Source organism: Passer domesticus, chromosome 1 (genome assembly GCF_036417665.1).
Source record: "Passer domesticus isolate bPasDom1 chromosome 1, bPasDom1.hap1, whole genome shotgun sequence".
NCBI lineage: Eukaryota > Metazoa > Chordata > Aves > Passeriformes > Passeridae > Passer > Passer domesticus.
Window position 1 is genome coordinate 33,591,841 of NC_087474.1, and position 19,798 is coordinate 33,611,638.

At 41.7% G+C, this 19,798-nt stretch overlaps 1 protein-coding gene across 2 annotated transcripts in view; it reads left to right on the top strand.

Annotated features, from left to right (window-relative positions):
* The first annotated feature begins 677 nt into the window (after positions 1–677).
* CREB5 (cAMP responsive element binding protein 5) overlaps positions 678–19,798 on the top strand; it is a 254,644-nt gene continuing 235,523 nt past the window's right edge. Inside the window, exons 1-2 of one of the 2 annotated variants that reach the window (XM_064413110.1) lie at positions 703–735; positions 1,683–1,769. In XM_064413110.1, coding sequence (XP_064269180.1) covers positions 1,767–1,769 — 3 coding nt within the window. In that variant the 5' untranslated portion in view covers positions 703–735; positions 1,683–1,766. Of the gene's footprint in view, positions 736–1,682; positions 1,770–19,798 lie in introns of both variants that reach the window. The other variant, XM_064413119.1, reaches the window with a different exon arrangement.

A 19,798-nucleotide genomic window follows, 5' to 3' on the forward strand; every position in this document is an offset into this window, starting at 1 on the left:
ACGACGTCTCAGAGACATTGCCAACAAGATGCAGAATGTTTAAATGCTCAAAAAGCAATGAGACACTCTATTATACAAAGATTCTTTGTGACTGCGCTGCTCCAGTGCTGCCGGGGTTCCGCCGCGGCACCAAAGCCTGCCGGGCGGACCGCGGGCACACCTGGGCAGGTGGAGAGCGGCGCACCCTCGCAGGGCTGCAGCTCGAGACGCAGCTTTCCCTCCCTTCTCGGGCACCGCGTTACTCCTTAAACATCTTCTAGATAGAGAAACTCAAACAAACAAAAAAACCCCGAAAGAGTTCGGGGCTGCAGGACGCGAGTCCCAGCTGAGCGCGGGCCTCCCCTGCGGCTGTCACTCAGCAGAGGCTCCGCGCTGCCGGAGCTCGGCACGGCCAGGAGACCGCTCTGCCCTGGCAGCCCCCGCCCGGGCATCGGTGCCGGAGCCCGCGGCTGCCCGGGACGCGGGGGGCGGGCCCCGCTTCCAGTTCCAGGCTGACTCACCCCCGCTCCGCCCCGCACCCGGCGGGGCGGGACCGCCCGAGGCCGCGCCCCCGCCCCGCGCTCCCGGCCCCCCCCCGCCCGGCACGGACCGCAATGATTTAGAAGTTCAGGAATCCCACGTGACGTCACGGAGGGTGATGTAATGCTTCTCTAAATAGAACGTATTGTAACCGTCCCTCAGTCCAACGTGGTTCCTCCGGCCGCGCTGCCGGTCCCGTCCCCGCCGCGCCGGGCGGTAAGTTCCTAAAAATACGGGGCTGCCCCGGGAAGGCGCCCGGCGCGGCGCGCGGCGCGCCCCGCAGCGCGCCCCGCACGGAGCCGAGCGCTGCAGCGCCGGGTGCGCGCTGGGGAAGGGGCAGCCCGCGGCTGCAGGGGCTCTCCCCTCCGCCACCGCATCTGTTCCGGAGGCGGCAGCGCCGGTCTCCGTCGCGGGGTCCCGCCGCTGCCGCGTCCCCGCCGTGCTCGGGGAGAGGGGCGTGAGCGACCCCGCGTCCCGCGGAGGGTAGGGCAGGGCACAGCGGCGGGGGCGGGAGCGCACGGTCGCCGAGACGCGGGGAAGCCGGACTCCCCGTCCGCACTTCAGGGAGTTTGGGAAGTCTGCGCGCTGCTTCCCGGGATGGGATGGGATGGGATGAGATGAGGCGGCTGCCGCGGAGCGCAAGCAGCGCCCCGCTGGTGCTACCCCGAGCGCAGCGAGCGGGTGGGCAGCTCCCGGCGGAGCCACCGCCGGGTCCCCGCGCCCACGGCGGGCTGGACGGCTCCAGCCTCAGCGTAACCCGGCGGCACCCGGCGGTGACAGCTCGGCGGCGCGCTGCCCCGCCATCCTCTCTCTCCGCCGCTCCCAAAACTTCTGGATAAGTTTCGCGGCGGCGGCTGCCGTGCCTCCCAGCGAGCCGGGAGCAGCCGGCGGTGGCCGCGGAGCGGTGCGCGGCCGCTTTCCCCGTGAGACACCCCGGGTGCCGGGCCGCTGCCGGCCCTTACGTCATGCTGCGGGCCGGTGCGGGGCTGATGCTCCGCTTCTGATGCCCTCGGGTGCGGGGAGGGGGCGAGTGTTGACAGGGTCCCCTCTCTGCAGCCTTCCTCTCCCTTTACAGCCCCTCTACTCCGCTCATCATTCCCCCCGCCCCCAGCTCCGCGTCCCCCCGCTACTGTCCTCTCTTACAGGGGTCTCTCTCTCCCCAGCGAAGTTTTCAGGACGATAAGAGCTGCAGGAGTGTAAGGGGAATACTTGCTAAACTCTGCCTCCTCTATTATTTATGTCCGAGCATGGTGAGTGATCCTTCATCTCCAGGGCTCAATATAAGCTTTATAATTGGAAAGAGAGAGGTAGTTTCAGAGATGGGGGTAGGAATAAAGGAAAATGAAATGTCCATATGTTGTTTGGTTTTTCTTTTTTTCTTTTTTTAAAATCCAGACCGATATGAGAAGTGACTTAAGCAGCAAGATTAGAAGATTTCCATATATTATCAGTAAGAAACAGTGCTTAGCTAGATGAAATTGAAGCTTGAACAGAAGAATAATAATTACTGTGAAGCATCTTACTTGGGCTTTTTTTGAGACTGCAGTTTTTAGAGAAAGATTCACCCGCTGATGTGCACCAGACTTTCCTTGTCTGGCCATTTGGACAAGCAGCAGTGCATCAAGGAACAGTGGTGTAGGAAAACTTTCTTGTAAGATATATGCAGTGACAATCCAGAGACTGGACTGAAAGAAAATTGAGAGATAGAAAGTGAGAGCTGAATGCGAAAACACAGGGTAATTTGTGGGAATTTTGCTGAAGGAGGTATGCTTCCCTAAAGGTACTGTTTATTTTCAGGATAAAAGTGTACAGTGGTGAAAGTCCCCGCTCAGTGTTTTGTAACTTTCATGTGGCGAATGAGGTTGTCAATATCAAAAGCTGGAAATTCTTAATAAAAAATGGCTAAACTCCTTATTTGTGACTCCTTAATCCTAAAGGGAGCTGTGCAGGTCGCAAAGCACTAGGGAAAAGTGTGATTAATGATCAGTGATTAGTGATAAGTGATTAGTGGTTTTATTCAAACTGTTACCTCTGACCAGAAGCACACATCAGAGGATTAACAGGCTCTTTAGATAAATGCTCATTAGTGGAAGGGGGAAAGCAAAGATAATAGGCATGCACACAGGGACAACTTTCTAGGAAAATCATTCCTGTCTCTGGCATAATAAGCTCTACTAGCAGAAAGGCTCTTTAATTTAAAAGTTGCTTTTATCTTGTAAATCAAAGATAGATGTAGAAGTTTGCTGCGCTATTATAGCCTAAATTTTCCCATATCAACTAGATGTGGATTATCTCAGTAGTGATATTTTATTAAAAAACCCCGCACCGCAATTGAATCTGTAGGAAACGGAACATTCCCAAGGGCTAAAGCCCTGCATCCCGAAGCATCTGCTCCCAAAGCCTGCTGCTGGCAGCTGACTAGATGGCGCAGTCCTGTTGTGCGCGAATGTACACTTCTGGGTTATGAACTTAGCAAGTAGCAGCTTGCTAGGTGTCCTTCAACACTTACAACAAAGTTGATTCTGTGCTGGATTGGAGGCTAGACAGTGCTATGAGTTTGTAGTCACATTTTCCACTTCAGTTAATCTAGGGAGTTAAAGGCTGCTGGAAAAATTAGTCTCATTTACTGAAAGAGATGGTGAGAGAAAGAAGAAGAGAATGAGAGAGGGGCAGATAGCTACAGCCCGGGACATAACTCTTGATTGCACTGTTTTGTACTGCTTAAATGAAGTACAGTTCTGATGGCCCTAATTAATGAAGCCTGAAAGCTCTTGGGAGTTTTTCCCCCAGCTATAACTGGCAAAGTGAGTCTTTTTCTTTTTTTTAAATAAGTCACTGAAAAGAAGGAACAGTTGGTGTGGTGGTTGAACAAAACAACTTGGACCTGACTATGCTTTACAGATTATGGTAAGGAGCCCGTTTTTGTGATAACTAACCAGGAATTTGTAATTATATACGGCTTGGGAAGAAGTGGTATCTACTGCTGCCGATAGACTTGGGGGTTTCCTTTGTCCCATTAGCTTGCATGGGATTTATGTTTGGTTTCAACCGTGGAGATCATCAAAGTTTCAGAACTTTAAAAGAAACACTTAAGTGAAACAGGAAATAGAAATAATGAACTTATGGCATGAAAAAGAAATGGCTGTAGTCTCCTATTGTTACATCTTTAATTGGAGACTCTTAGAAATAGTCGGGCTAATGTTTAAAATCAAAAAGTTTTGTAATAGCGTATAAAAAAGGTAATAAGCGCTCTCTGCCAGTCGTGAATATTGGATGGCACCTTTCCAGGATTTAAAATTGCAATATTTTTAAAAGTTTACACATTTAGAACACGCGGAAACCTTTTCCTCCTTCCAAAACACCCATTTATAGTTCAGCTTCAATTTATCACACTCCTCTTCTGCTAATTTAACCCAGGGAATATAAGGGGAAAGAAACCATGTATATACATTTAAAGAGAAGATAGAAGCGAGATTGTACAAGTAATTTTATTTATATCACTTAGCAGAATGACTTACACAGATAAAGAGTAATAGGTGCTTTTTAAATTTGATATTCACTTCCTCACACTGAGAATCTAAAATGTGCTGCAATCACATTTATCCTGTTCGCTGCCGAGGAATCTTCTGTAAAAGATCGTTGCTGTGAGAGCTAGAGTTCACTCTGGAGTTGATAAGAGAGAGGTAATCTCCCTGTGCCGTCAGAAGGCAGCTCTTACATACTAAACCTTTCAACTCTGTGTGGGCAGAAATCTCTGAGCTCAGTAAGTCTTGCAGGGTGATTTGAAACTGGGTTATTAACTTGTCTCCTTGTGGCCCCCTCTGAAAACCTGTCTCGGTGCTCCTAATCAGGGTATGAGGATCTTCAATATTAGAAGAATTCTTGCAAGGTTGTTGTTGCATTTAAAACAATTTCTTTAGTCAAGGACTTTTCCTCTACTCTTTGTCATCCCATGTCTCTAAGTTCTGCCATTAGTTAACTTTCTGGATTTCCTGTAAACCTGTTGCTTTGAGGGTTTATACCTATGTTTATGTATTATTAGCTTTAATTTTAATTCCAGTGACCGGCTTTTTCATAAACTCTTTATTATGAGAAAACTATTTCAGGACAAGATTTTACAATAAAAGAAGAACAAAACTGTTTTTAAAAATTATTATTAAGGACCATGTGATTTGTTATTGGAACAAACTGGGTTTTTTTCTCAAGGTCCGCGAACACTGCTTTTTCTTGTAACTTATTGCAGGAATACTTTACTCAGTAGGCGCAGTTGCTGGAAAAGCAGATGTATAAAGCAACAAGTCTTTCAGTTGTGCTTCACAGGTCTAGGTGATTCTTTCGCTTTCATTCCGTTTTGGTTATCTCATGCTAATCAAATTATTAGGCAGACATCTATAACTAAGCCAGCCTTTTTGGCTTAATCTTTCATGTGCAAACTTTAATTGATACAAATACATAGGAGGTTCAGTGGAAATATTTAAAATACTTTGAGATTCTGTTAGTCCTAAGTACTAACTTCAGGGCTGATTAGAGCTTGGTAAGTCCTTCTGCAATATCTCAAACAATTTCTGTTGATTTGTCCTCTCTTCATGCTGCAAGCTATTCAGCCTCTTTTCCTCCCTCCTCCATCCCCATACACCCTTATTTCTTGGTAAATTATCTCAGCAAATTATAATGCTCCAGAGCTTTTAGGGCTCTAGCCTTAAAAAAGAACTTTTAGGGCTTTTGTATTTCTCTGCCTTGAGAAATGATCAAAGTTGATCACAAATTTAAAGCAACAGTTTGGGATAAGAACTATGAAAACATATTTTTTCCTCTTAACAAAAGTCATATTACTATGCTAATTTACAATTCTGAAGGTGTAGTATTCTCTGACACAGACAAAACAGTGATCTCAGACAATATGTTATCATGCTGGATTTTAATGTTATAGCATTAAATACAGAAATTAACTTCTGTAGACTTGACATGTACAAAACAAAATCCTGTTATGGAAATATTTTTAGTTTTGCTTACATATGCAATCAAATAAATTATTTAAATAGTCTCAGGTATACATAACAAGCACAACATAACATACATAAAATTATAATTTTGGATGTGTGATGAAAGGACTTGTTGAAGCAGATAAGCTCTTGTGTTTTTCTACATCCGTGGAACTCTTGTGTTAGTTTGTGCACTGATTGTTTTGCTCCTGTTATGGCTCAGGTTGACGGGGCAACATTGAAACTCTAAAATAATACTTAATCTACTGTTTTTCACTAAGGTGTTATTTTAGTCTGCAATTAAAATTACCAAGAGTCAGCATTTCTTTACTAGCCATTGCATGGGAAATGCAGGTGTTACTTGCCCTTAGAGAGTTAAGAAAGGGTTGGTTGCACTGGTTTGTAGGTTTTTAGGTTGTGATATCAAATGCTATTTCATAAACACAAAGAGATTTTCCAAGGATTTTGCTGAAGGCTGTAGGATTTTCAAAGTAAAACATTGAAAGCTTACAACAATTTCCTTAGCTTAAAAGATGTTTTGCTTTTGGTTCTTGTTTCCGCCTTATACTTTTTTGAGAATTTTTTCAAGAAGTTGGTCCCACACACTACTTCAGAATAAATGCCTTGAAACACTGTCACCAGCAGTGTTTGTGTAGGTGTGTGGTTTTAATAATCTCTTCCTTTGAGACAGCTCATGTCACTGTTTTGCCGCCCTGCCACGTAAGATGATTTTAAGGCATGGGGTGAAGCCCTGCTTGGCCAGAAGGCTCCACTTTGTGGGTGATAAAAATGGCAACATATTTAGAAGAAGCCAGAAGGAATGAGATTCAAATTTAATTGGGAAAAAATACTACAAATCCTCTCTTACCTTTGCTAGCTGATTCTGCTTTTCTTTAGCTCTGAATGTTTTCATTGCTCTTACTGAGGTACTGAGACCTCTGCTAGCTCAGGAATTGGGCATGGTTTGATCTCACCTGGAGCCTTCTATCCCACATAAACTCTACAAATAGTTTCTGCTGCCTTTTTAACCTTTGCAGCTTGCTTTTCTCTTGCTGCAGCTTCTTTTCTTCCTAAGGGCCTTGTCTTTGTGTGCCACCACTCACCACACCATTTCAATGCAGTTGAAATGTCTGGTCCCAATCTCAGTATGTTTGTGTATTTTAAGGTTTTCTGTCCAGGGATGTACTGAGCTCAAACTAGTCATCCTTAAATACACTGCCTAAAGTTAATAAAGAGATATGTCATTAATTTGGCCGATCTTTTCTTATTTAGAGGAAGCTGCCTTTTTTGCTGTTTACTTTGTGGGCTTGTGCCTTTAGTTACTCTCTCATTGCATGTAAGGCAGCATTGTTCATCACCACCTTTTTCTGAGCTGTTTGCAAGTATCCAGAAACTAATTTGTCTTTTCTGGGAAATCAACCTGGACCAGTGGCTCCTAGATCTAACATCTGATTTTTTTTTTCCCCTGCTGGTCTAATGTAAGGAATGCTAGTTAATGTGCTCAACACAGGGGGCTCTGTAGCACAATAAACAGAATCTGAGATTGGATTTGGGATGTGTTGTATACAGCAGCTGTAACAGTGAGGTATGAATTGAGATGTTAGTGTATTGTACTCCCTCTCTCTCTTTTTTTTTTTTTTTTCCTTTTCTGTCTTTTAAACCTTTCAGTTCTGGAGTGCTGAAAATACTACCTGTAGAGTAATATTCTGCCAAAGTAAATGCTCCAAGATATGGATGATGATATTAGTAGGTCACTTGGTCATGCACTGATGCTGCAAATCAGCTGCCAGTCATTCAGTCATGGCTGAACTAGTTTGCAGTCATTCCCAGACCAAATATACACTTTTCAGAAAACTTTTATTCAACAGCAATGCTCTGCTACTAGATGCAGAGCCCTAAATTATGAATGGCCTCAAGTTGCACTAGAAGAGGTTTAGCTTGCATATTAGGAAAAATTTCTTCACTGAAAGGGTTGTCAAGCACTGGAATAGACTGCCCAGGGAAATGGTTGAGTTACCATCCCTGGAGGTAACTGTAATTACAAGATTAGATGTGGCACTTGGGGGCATGGTTTTGTAGCAGATTTGGCAGTGTTGGGTTGATGGCTCAACTTGATGATCTTAAGGGACTTTTCTAACTTAAACAGTTTCATAATTCTGTAATAGTAAACCATACCTCCATAGGTACTACTCTGAATTAACTTTAGGCAATTGGTTCGATCACATCAGCTTTTGGTTCTGGTCAAGTCAGTGAATGAGTTTACCACAATTCTTTTTTAGATGCCCAGCAGAAAATCCAAAGGTGACCTGAGTGTGTGATGGCAAAGAGCCTGGAATTGTGCTTTTCTAGAAATGGCATTGTCTGTGTTAGAAATTTGGGCTTGCCAGTATCTTACTTATAGGAAAATTCTTTTCTCTGAATGGTTGTAAAAACTGAAAGTGGAGCAATGGAGTAGAAACAGATCATCAATTGCTTTGTTCAGGACTATCTTTTCCTACCTATTGTTTAACTTCCTTATTGAATGAATGCTTTAGGAAGAAGAAATTTTGGTTAAAGGTTTGCATAATTTCAATCACGACATCAGCTTCATTTTTTGTGACTTAAAAAAAAAAGCTAATTTTGCTGGCGATAATTTGGGCACGGGGGGAATGGCATTTGCATATTTTTCCTAAAGGTAGAAGAGATCAGGATCAACATCTGTAGAGACTTCCATAGTTTTCTAGAGTGTGCAAAATGAGGGAAAGGAAGAGATTCTGTAGTGAAAAACAAGTTAAAGAACTTAACTTCTTTTCTTACTTCCATATTCTTAGATGTATTATTGTAGCACTTAAAAGTTCTTTTATATCTGTTGTTAAATAAGGCCAGTGTAATTTTCTTTTACTGGATGTGTAAAGGAAAAGTATTTTAAGAAGGCAGTGGGAGAACAAAATTAATGAGACAAAACTTAAAGCACTTTCTACAATTCCTGTACTGCCCTTTCATTCTTCAGTGCTAGTAAAGCAGTACATGGACTCAGGCTTGAAAATGGGTTAAATTTGAGTAACTGATGGTTTAACACAAAAAGTGAGAGAAAGCAGTAATTTAACTATTTTGATGAGAATCTTTAAAAGACAAGCTTCTGTAAATAATTTGCTATGAAAGTGGAAAGGATCAAAAGAGCCATGGGTTTTATGACTGGGTAAGCAGAATTACATTCTTGTGGATTTAAAAAATATCATAGTAGAGCCTAATTCTCCACTCACCCTGATACAAATCTGGAGCAACTCTATAGAAATCTGTGGAGTTACCAACTGCAATAATAGTCATTGAGAAGAAAATTAGATTCATGGGGTCTATTCTGAACATAGCCTATCAGTTGAGCGCTGTGCAAATCCCATTATTAAAGTAATAGCCTTACATGTCACGTTAAGGACGGCGGTTTCCCCAAGATGAACATGTTTGCAGCTCTCCTCATCTTGTAGCTACTTTTTAAGGGGGCAGGGGGATATTGAGAATACTTATTTTCTGCTCAATTAATATTCCTTCCGTGCACTCTCCTTCCTCTCACGCGCTTTATGTGTGGGTGCGCAGTCTGCACTCTCCATCATCTATCTGTCTGTGTCTCTTTGGCTGTGACAGTCACCACTCTGGCCTCAGGCTTGCACAACATAGATGAAAAGCCCACCAAGCTTTTCAGTTAAACATGGCAGGATATAATTCTGCTCCTAAGTATGATGTGCATTTTCACGATTAACGACGCAGCTGTGAATTGGAAGTAACACCTTAGCCTTCAGTTACATTTTTTATGTGGAGGTTTTAGGTTTTCTTTGAGTATTTGAAAGAAAAGAGGCGATAGAGGGTAAAAGAAGCAAGGAGGCAGTGTGGCTCAGTAGTTTTAATAAATTGGAGTATTTGTTTGTAGCACTGCAGAAAGCAAAACCCAGGACACTCGGGCATCTTGCATAGCTCCCCAGCTGGCCTGAGAGTGGGAACAGTGTCTTTGAGAAATGGGGGAAAAATGCAATCACTGCCTGAGCTGCTCTGATTTTGTTTTTTGAAACAGCAACAAACAGGGAATTTTGAGTGAAGAAAAACATTGTAAAGAGTGATAAATATACAGAGTCCAGTGTACATCCTGCGTTTTGCCCAGCCCTAATCATGTACACTCACTTGCTTCCAATTTTCTTCATTTGGCCCAGCATATGTAGGGTCAACTGTCTTTCTTTTGAGATTGGTATAAATTACTTGACTTCTCTGAAACTGTGTGGAGTAAGGGTATGGCCCATGGTCGATTATTAATGGCACACAAAGGACATCTTCTGTGTATATTCTTTTGTGAGAGGCTATAACAAATATTTTTAGGCCCTATAACCACTCTGGTGTGCAAAGTCTCTGGATCCTTAACAATCCAGAGGTTAATTTATAAAAAAATAATGAAACAAACCCACAACTATTATTTCATTGCCAAACATTTTTAAAAAGCACTATTTATGTAGGCCCTATATAAGCACACATTGTTTTATGTTCCTTCTGCTGGCTTTGCGTTTGACTAAACCATTATTCTCGAAGCGCTGCTGTGCTGAGATCATCAGTGATGATGGTGTGAAAACAAACAAGTTTTAGCATGAGAAGTCACTATATAATTTGACAGGGAGGTTGTCAGCACCAAAACATCTACATTCATTTCATCTCTGGTCAAAGCAAAATAAAAATCAGATGGCTAATGGGGAGAAATACATTCTTAGGAGGAAGGGAAGGGGATTGTATCTAATTCTGCAAGGTGCCATGTCAGTCAAAAGTAGGACCAATCTCAATTCCCACTGAGGTCAATGGTTGCTTAGACACTCAGGGACTAGTGTCATTGGGCCCCTTTTCTCCAAAGTTAGTAAAACTGCTGAGATGAAACTTAATTTTTCATTAATTCAAACTGCTAACAAGTTCTTGGGAGTATAACTCTGTTTGCTAAAAAACAAGACATGCTTCAGCTCTTCAACAGAGAGCTAAAAAGGCATGTGCTCTAATTCTGTAGTCTTCAAGGAGTCCTTCAACATGAAGAGTTCTGCGTATACCTTAATGGTACAAAAATCCTGCTTCAGAGAAAAACATTTCTGGCCTCCATTACATTACACAAAATAGGGAGTTTTATTCTTTTGAAAGTGACCTTTAATGTTATCAAGAATGATTTTGTATTCCCTAGTGTTAAGTTAAAAAGCTTTGGGACTGATGAATGCAGCTTTCTGTGTAGTCAAATAGGTGCTGTAAAAAATAAGCTATCAGCCCCCCAACATTTTTTCTTTGTTCCTCAGCAAAAATTATAGTGGTCTGCTTTTAACAGGAACAGTTAAAGTCAATGGATCCCAGATGAGTCAACCAACTTAATAATACCCTCAAATTTAGGAGTTCCAGATAGTTTATTTTACTGCTATGCGGTGGCCTTACACTTGAACCTCTTACTGGATTATCTGAATTGAGTGGAGCTTGCAGGATGCACAAGGAAACACTGGGAAACATTGCTCCCTCTGTAGCAGTCAGGACGCTACATGTTGTATTTTCTCTCTCATGTTGTCTGATTCTACGCGAATTTTCTTGCCAAAAAGTTGCTATTCCAAAATACTGAGACAGCCTATTTCTAGGCTGTCAGTCTTCCAGTTTTCATTTCAGAGTTTTGAGTCAGTGCACTGTCAGCCAAAAGCTTTTCACCAGGCTGAAAGCTTTTAGGCGCAGAAGGAGCTTAGAAGAAATATTTTCAGCATTGTAATTAATTCTAAATTAATTTATGATGAGGACAATAAGAAGCATGATGATGACTGTTTTATCAAGCTGGTCATGAAAATAGATTTGATTTTCTTTTTAAATTTGAATTTGCTTTGTTGGTGTCAGATAGCTTAAGTGTACTGAGGATGCCTTGCAAGCAAAGAGTTGGTTTGACATACTGGATATGGAGAGCTCCTTGTTGTATGTCTTCTTTCGAGGAAACAGCCTTCCTTGAACAGGGAAAAATGTGGCACTGGGAGTGCTGCTGAGCCATGTGGCTGTGTGACTGTGGCAGTGAGATCTACCTTGTGCCTCCCCCAACTAATAACATTGCAGCCACCAGAGTTCAGGTTGCCCAAAACTTTCAGAAAGCCCAAGCAAGATTTCAAAAGTATTTCACACTTGGCTTCAGTGCTTAGAAAATACTGGACAGGGGAATGCCCATGTCTACATTTAGAGAGAGGTATGTGCTCATTAGTACCTGGAATGGGCAGGTATTGCATAGAGGATGGATTTTGCCAAATATAATTTTTTTTTGTAGCCTGACATCAAGAATTTTAAGAGAAAAAACAAGTCTGCAGTTTGGCAACTGGTTTGTACAGCCAGACTCTTGTTTACACAGTAAATGATACACAGCAGTAAATTGTGTAGCTTATTGTTAGGTGAGAGAGAGGTAAAAGCAAATGGTCCATGCCATGGAAATAACATTTTTCATAAAGGTTGGTTGTGAAAGAGTTAAATTAAAACCCAATCAGGAGTACTTTTTTCAACCTTTTATACTTCTGTGGATGTCACTTTCCTCACATACCTAGTGCTTTCCTACTAACCATCTTTAAAATATATGCTAAAAAAGCATCACCCTTTTGGTGCCCACATTGTAATGCCAGTTATTTCTCCACCTAATGACAGACTCTATCTGTGCTCTCAAGTGTGGTGCGTGTGAGATGGTCAGAGAAGCAGCAAGGTCCTGACAGAGCCTCTTGTCTCTTGCTGAACCCCATATTTAGCACAGAGGGGATTTCCTTGCCGTTGTGTAGAGATGACTGCTGGGCCACAGTGGTTTTTTTCTTCACCCCATCCAATCCTGAGTTAAATCAAGTAGCAGTTGCCAGGAGTTAAACTTGGTGGCCTCTGAGCAGCCTCTTTGGAGGGGAGTACATCTGGCCTTTGCAGCCAGGCTAGTGACATTTTTTGAGGGAAAAAATACTCACCAAAGACTTTCACACAATAAACTTTACTGAAAAGAATGGAGGCCTGAAAGATCAAATTTTCTGAGTAGCTTCAGCCAAAATAAAAGGGGAGAAAATTATGTGAAGAAGTCAAAATACTCTATTTCAACATTTTTTCAAAATGAGGTTCATCCTCTTTGAAAATTTATTTATATTAAGGAAGACATAAGGCAATACATCTTTTGGAGGTTTTGGGTTTTTTTTTGTGTTGAATAAAGTCTTTCAGGTTGATGAAAACACTTTCATGTTTATCTGCCTTCATTTCTCCGCTCTTGACTTGGGAGGCTGGGGTCTCTTTATCTTTCTTATCTGAAGAATATAGTTCTGTGCATATAAGACACGGACAAGCTCCTGGAAAGCTGTGTTGTTTGAGAACTTCAAATAGCTGGGTAGAGGCCTTTTGTTGGCCACATCTCCCAGATATTTCCTAAGACTTGGTCTGGTCTGATCTGGCTGGAACAGGGAAGATGATTGCCTTCCCTGGAGGGCATTGCAAAATCAATGTAATCAGCTGATGGGATCGGAAAAAGATTGGCTGAAAGAAACCAAGTCTTTGTACGGCACCTTTGCTGAGAGTAAATTAGGAGAGGCTGTCCTCTACTATGAGTACTGTCAGAAATATCTTGGACTTGTTTTGAATGAAATCATTGCATAATTTTTAAAATTCAGAAATTGGAATAAATGGAGAAATTCAGAAATTGGAGTAATTTTTTTTAGTTATGCTTTTTAGTTATGCTACTGGCTTAGGTTTTTAGAATCTTTTAAAACATATTTCTTTTTAAGGGAAATGTAGATGACTTAAATGGATTTCTCTTACTGGGAATTATCTGATGGAAATTCTGATTAATTTGAATATTCAAGGATGGATTAAAAGGGAGCTGAAAGAACAATTAATGCTTCCTAGGTATGGCCTCTTTTTTTTTTTTTCCCTTTGAGCAGATTCATTTCTCATTTTTTATCAGGAGACATACGAGGATTTGATGAAGAAGAAATTCTGACTTATTCTAGTGTGTGGAATTGCTTTTTTTAGATCATGTGTAGTATTTAATCTCCATATGATGGCTCTTTAACTTGTCTTTTCAAGTGTGTGTTTTGGTGGTTTGATGGTATGTAGAACATTTCCTTCCTGTACTTCAGCATTTCTAACCAAAATCTGAGTATGTTTGAAACCTTAGCTTATTCACACTTCCTAATCATAATCCCTTTGGTTTCCTTGTCAGCACCTTTGTGGTATTTCTCTGGACACCTCTATCTAATATCTCCAGAGGTTATTCTACAGAGTAACCTTTGACAAGATCTATTACTTGCTACTTAGTGCTTTTAGCAAGGTGAAAAGAGGTCAGTCTCTGTGAAAGGCAGGCATTATTAGAAGACTGCTGTGGAGTCTCTTGGTGGCTTGTCCATCTCTTCTAGCAGCACTGCAAATCAGTTCAGGCACCTCCTCTACAGCACAAAGAAAATTACATTTATGACTGCATCACATGTAGGTAATGCATGTCCTTGGGAAAGTGGCTCCTTTGTGCATTACAAAGCCCCAGGTGGTTTCTTTGTCAAGGTTGTAGCACAGTTATGCACCCACTGGAATCTGTGAGATTTTTGCTGTCAGCTTCAAGGGTAACAGGATTTCAGCCTGTTAGTTTTTGTATGATCCATTTAATTGAACTTCATGGCCAATGCTAATGATGTTTGCTGCTGCAAGAGTTGAATTGATAATTTGGTTGTCTTTTCTTCTAAATGAAGGTTGGTGTTGTCTGTTTGTCTGTTTCTTTAGCCAAATTAAGATGCAAAAATTACCTCTTTCTGATTTGAAAAACACAGATTGCAAAATCTCATTTTGCCAAAAGAGTAACTACAAGATAAATTTGGCTGACAATACAAAATCCCAGAAATTAGAAAAAACGTATTTTCTTCCAGATTAATTTAAAAGATAACAAATTGCTCAGACAGATCCCAGAGGTGTTGAAAATACAATTTAAAATGAATGTCTAGTCAGTTTATCTGCATGCATCCTCTAGAAATGAATGAAAAATCTTCCTAGGGAGCTTTGAAATATCTCAGTCTCAGGTTTTGTCAATGAAGAATGATGTTTTTAGCCTGGTTGTATCAGTTACTGATCACATGAAAAACATGTTTTTTCATGGTTTCTGTACATGTAAATTCTACAAAAGCTACTGGTATACATTTCATATACAAATAGTTATAATACAAGGAAAAATGCCCTCTGTCTGAGCTTTAACAATAAATCATAAGGATTTTTCCACTCATCCCCAAACACTGTAATCCAGGCTAACTTGTTGCTAACATGGCTTTCACTTTCTGTCCATAATCTACCAATTAAGCACATGCAGACAGTGACTGAAATGCTCTTTCTTGGAGTAGAATTTGGATTTGATTTACCTAATGGGAGCTCATTGGCACATGACTACTGTATGTGTATGGCCTGGGAAGCTGGGCCTGAGCTCTTTGCAAAAATTAGGCATGATAACTGTCTGAGAATATTTAAAAGTATATGGAAGAACAAGGTATAAATGTGAAATATGTATTACTTCCTTTGCTTCAAATAAGAAAATGAATAATAAAGAGAAGTAAGGTGTGTGTATATGTGTGTAATTTTAGTTTTATTTTTCAATTGCATCTTCCCCTTTGGTTCAAACTCTGTAGCTGGAGATTAAATAATTAACCAAGCAAATTGGCCTTGCACTCCAGTGTTCCAACATAAGCTATATCCTGTGGTTACAGTTAAGGGCTCTGTCCTTGCAGAGATGAGCAAGTGTTTGCAGAAGGTTCCTTTGAGACTGAACCCAAGAGAATGAGACCAAGAGGTTGTCAGGCAACTGGATGCATCAGCGTGGCAGAGCAGGAGAAGTATATACAAATCCCTACTAACAGAGAGGTGGAAGAGCTTGCAGGCAATTTTCTGGTCTGTAAAGACTTTCTAGAGGGGATGTTGGAGGCAGGAGCAGGAGGGGGTGGAGAACCAGGGTAGGACCAGCCAACAGTGGGTGAAATCTGCTTCTTCCTCAAGGCCTTTGGGTTTTGTGGATGCTCTGAAAAAAGCCATGAAATCATCCTCCACAGGTGGAACTCTTCCCTGCTAGAAACTGTTGACCTTTTACAGTAAATTAAGTCTCCACACAAATTTAGTACTTTGTATATGTGCTTCTTTGTTTGTTTATTTTATTTCTCCCCCCAGACCAGCCACAAAAATCCTACTGCTCATCAGTGGAAAACCTTGCACTGACTGAAGGGGGAATTCCTTGTACAATTGCAAAAAAAAAAAAAAAAAAAAAAAAAAAAATCAGAGCCTGCAGTGTGGGAGAAAAAAGGGTTTCTGTTCATTCTCATCTGCTTCCGTGCTTCCTTGTACTCAAGATTTTCAAACATTATCAATGTTAGAAACTCTGTATGTCCCATTTTGGTTGCATTAATGCTGTAAGGCAGATTTGCATGGATTTTACAGTTTGCTTCAAGCAAGAAAAAAGCCTCTGCATGATGGGCAAACTATTACTTAAAATCAAACTCCTGCTGGTCAGTTCCCTGAATCAAGTGGTAGGTAGCACCAGCTTTCCTATAGCCCCAGAATTTGATGGCTGGGCAGTCTCTCTGCTGAATTACCAAACTCCTTATTAACTGTAAAAGACTGTAATTACAGAGAGTGTAAGTAGCTGTAGTGGAAGGTAAAGGCCAAAGAAATTAAGAGTTAAAAGAAAAGAAGGAAAAGACTCAGTGAATCCTTGTGTATGTGATGACTGAGAAGATTGATTCCCTCAATGGTCAGTTTTGTTTGTGCAGAACTTGGTTGGGAAAATTTTGACCAATCTAAGTTCATTTTAGATTTTGATTAAGGTACCTGTGTGATGGTCAACTTTATAGCAAATAAAATTACAGCTACAGATCTGCTAACTGTGGAGAAACTCTCATCTCTACCTCTCCACCACATGTACCCATGTTCAAAAAAAAGGGATTTGTTAAAAAATATTTGCTTTCACTTTAAGCAAAAGTTGGAAATGGGAGGTCTCTTTGGTTTTACTTGTCCCCACTGGTATGGCTTTTCCAAGTGATGGTTGAATTAGCACTCGGTTTGAATTAGCTGGAGCAGAAATCTGGGACCTGCAGGGGCCTGAGGCTCTCCATCAAGAATTTGGGCTGTGTTAGCTCAGCTGTTTCCTGATTAGGAGGATGAATCTGTCCTCCCTTCATGGTACCTGTTGGACAGGGGGAAGGCACATCCCTTGCCCTCCTTGTCCCTGTAACTTTCTCAGTAGGTGGTCTGCCTGGGCTCCCTGGACCAGCACAAGCTGTGCCACATATATCAGGGAATTCCCACAACTCGAGGGTCATCAAAATTGCATCTAAATGTGGTGTCCTGCAGTATTCCTAACAGAAAACACCAGCTCATCAGAGCAGAAATTCTGTTTGCAAACTCCTGGAGGTCTTCAGAGGTGGCAGCAGTTGTGGTAGGTGGGTGAATATTCTTTCTCCGTAAGCTGGACCCAGTTTGGAAGATGGGATATTGCTTTCTAGCAGACCATGCTCAAGAGAAGACGAACTCTGTGCTCCTCCAGCAATCTCTTCTGGTGGCTTCCTGTGCTGTGTCTCTTAAGGCTGCTGAAAAAATTTTGGAGGAAACAGCCCCAGGTGAATTGGAAGAAGGGTGAAAGTGAGGAACTGTGATATTTCCCAACCATGATATTCTCAGCCCCTCCCATGTCTCCAGGATAAAGTTCATTTGCCATAAGATAAGGTAGGTTTTCTTATCATGAAAGAGTACTTCAGAAAACTTTGGCTTTAATTTCAAAGCAAAGGGAAAATGCGAATTCAGATCAATCAGAAAGTCAGTGAAGGTGTTTTGTGTCAAAAGGCATGTTCTTTTTTCGGCTGTAAACATTGTTACACTGTTTACAATATAATACTGTTGTTTATACTTCTTTTGTCCATTAGAACAAATTTAATTTCAAGATGATTAAAAGCTTTCAATTTTAAAATATTCTATTTACCTGGTTGTGTAGTGATTGTGATTTCTTTGGGAATAAATTTTTGAGGTTAGGTGATTCTGCTGTGCCAGCTGGATGAAAGACCTTGCAGTAAATCGGTATGGTATTAAATCAGATTGCTGCTGTTTCTGCCACTGAGCTGGGATTCTGCTCTAAGATGCTTGTAATTTCTAAATTTCCAAAGGCTTGGAAAAATAGTCTCATGAAAAACTAAACGTAGTGGGTAATGAAGGCTAAAATTGTTTATACTAATCACATCAATTGGAAAATGATCCTCACTCAGCAACTCTTCTACAGGCAAATTAAGACAGCAAATGAATAAGTTGGTACTGGAGATTGGGTTTACTTTCCACCAAATTTCTAGTAGGCTCTTGCTCTGTATTCTGCCTCAAAACGAGTGCATCTTCTCTTCATTTTTGATGGCTTTTCTTCTCAGTTATATGGTTTGTGTAACAAGCCATTAGTATGTATATGCTCCAATTTGTTGCAGTTTATCCAGCCGAAGTCCGAGTTTGTGGTCTGTGCTATCTGGGCTTCTGTGGAGTGACTGCAGAACTTCTGTACATCTGCCTGCACCTCAGTGGTGCCTCTTCACATCATTAAACATAATTTTTGATTACCTTTTGCAGATATCTTTAGATAAAAGTTTGAAATCCTGGAGGAACTTCTCGCGTACTTTTCTAAAAAGTAGGAATGAAGAAAATCACAGCACTTCCAAGAGAAATACGAGCGGGCTTTTGCCAGTGTTTAATGCCGTGCAAGCGCCCCTCGCACACGCGGAGATGCTCAGCCGCGGCTGGGGCAGCCGGCTCGGCACTGTGAATTCGCGGGCCCGCTCCCTGCGCCCGGTCGCCAGCAGAGGCTGCTGCCAGCCCGCGCCTGGCGCCGGGAAGGGGCGCGACTCACCGCCCCGCCCGGGGACCGGGAGCTCTGGGATGGATGGGTGGATGGATGGATGGATGGATGGATGGATGGATGGATGGATGGATGGATGGATGGATGGATGGGCGGGCGGGCTCACCCACGGGCTGAGCACAAAAACTGAACCACGCACTTTCAGAGGCGAATGTTGCCTGCTGTGAAAACACCCTCTTAACAAAGCCCAGTGAAATGGGGCTTGTAAAGGGAGCTGTTGACTTCCCGTGAAGAACTCGGAGCATTTTTCTCCTATGGACATTTTCAATCTATTCAGCCTTTGCTTTCTGCAGCAATGTTTGGTTTAAAGCAGACTCTCATCTGCCAGTTTGTTTCATGTGTTCAAGCATTCAGTAACCCAAGGGATTCAACATCACAACATCAGATGTACATAAATCTCTCTAAAGAGCAGGGAGACTATACAGAGAAACGACTTTTGTCGAGATCAAGACAGAAAGGCAACGAATTAGTGTGTTTCTGCTATGGGGCATTAAAAACACTGTTTACATTAGCATTAGCAGGGATCCCAATATGTTTGTGATAATATGCTACTCTTTAAAAAAACCCAAGCATGATAGGTGTCAGTGACAATTTTCTATAGAAAAACAAGACCTCTTTTTTTTTTTTTTTTTTTTTTTTTTTTTTTTTTTTTTTTTTTCCCCCTTCCCAGGAGTGCATGGAGTTTAATCAGCAAGATTTAGATCTTGGGCTTGTTCTCTCAGCACAGTAGTAAATCATTCCTAAATCTTAAGGAGATGTGCCACAAATTCTACTGACTTTCAGAGTAAGCCTTCACATCCAACATCATTGATTTAAGTATAGGTCTCTTGCCTTTTGAGACTATACCATCTGCTGAAATTGTGTTTACTGTATGGAAGAAGTCAGGATTTTCCTGGTGAATTATAGAAAAATGATAGCCTGACTTACTCTATAACTGACACCTGTTTAGGGATAATTTGTTAATTGCTACTTCGAGGCTGATTCTAGTGTTCATCAACTGAATAGGTTTAGTTAATATCACATACTAATTTACTGAATAGCTACTCAGTCTAATGCAACACTAATAACATGTAATTACCTGCTGCGGTTACTCCGGTCTCCTTGCAGGGCTCAGCTCTGGGGAGAGAGAAACACGTGGGATAGAGAGGAGGTCATATTCTTCACTGGTGTAAAGTCACATTATTCATTCTTGTCAAGAGATTGCAGTTTGTAAATCTGCCACCCACGTACTTGATTTTGGGAGCCTTTCTGTGAAGGAGCTTTGGTGAGGTACAGTCCTGCTTCCTGCAAAGAGGGCTGCCAGACTGCAGTGCTGGTGTTTGCATAACTGCTCTTCTGAAGCATGTAACATCTTCATTTTAGTCCACTTGCAGTCCTAACAGCTGGCCCATGTTGAAAATGATATAAAATTTTTCTTAGTGAAACA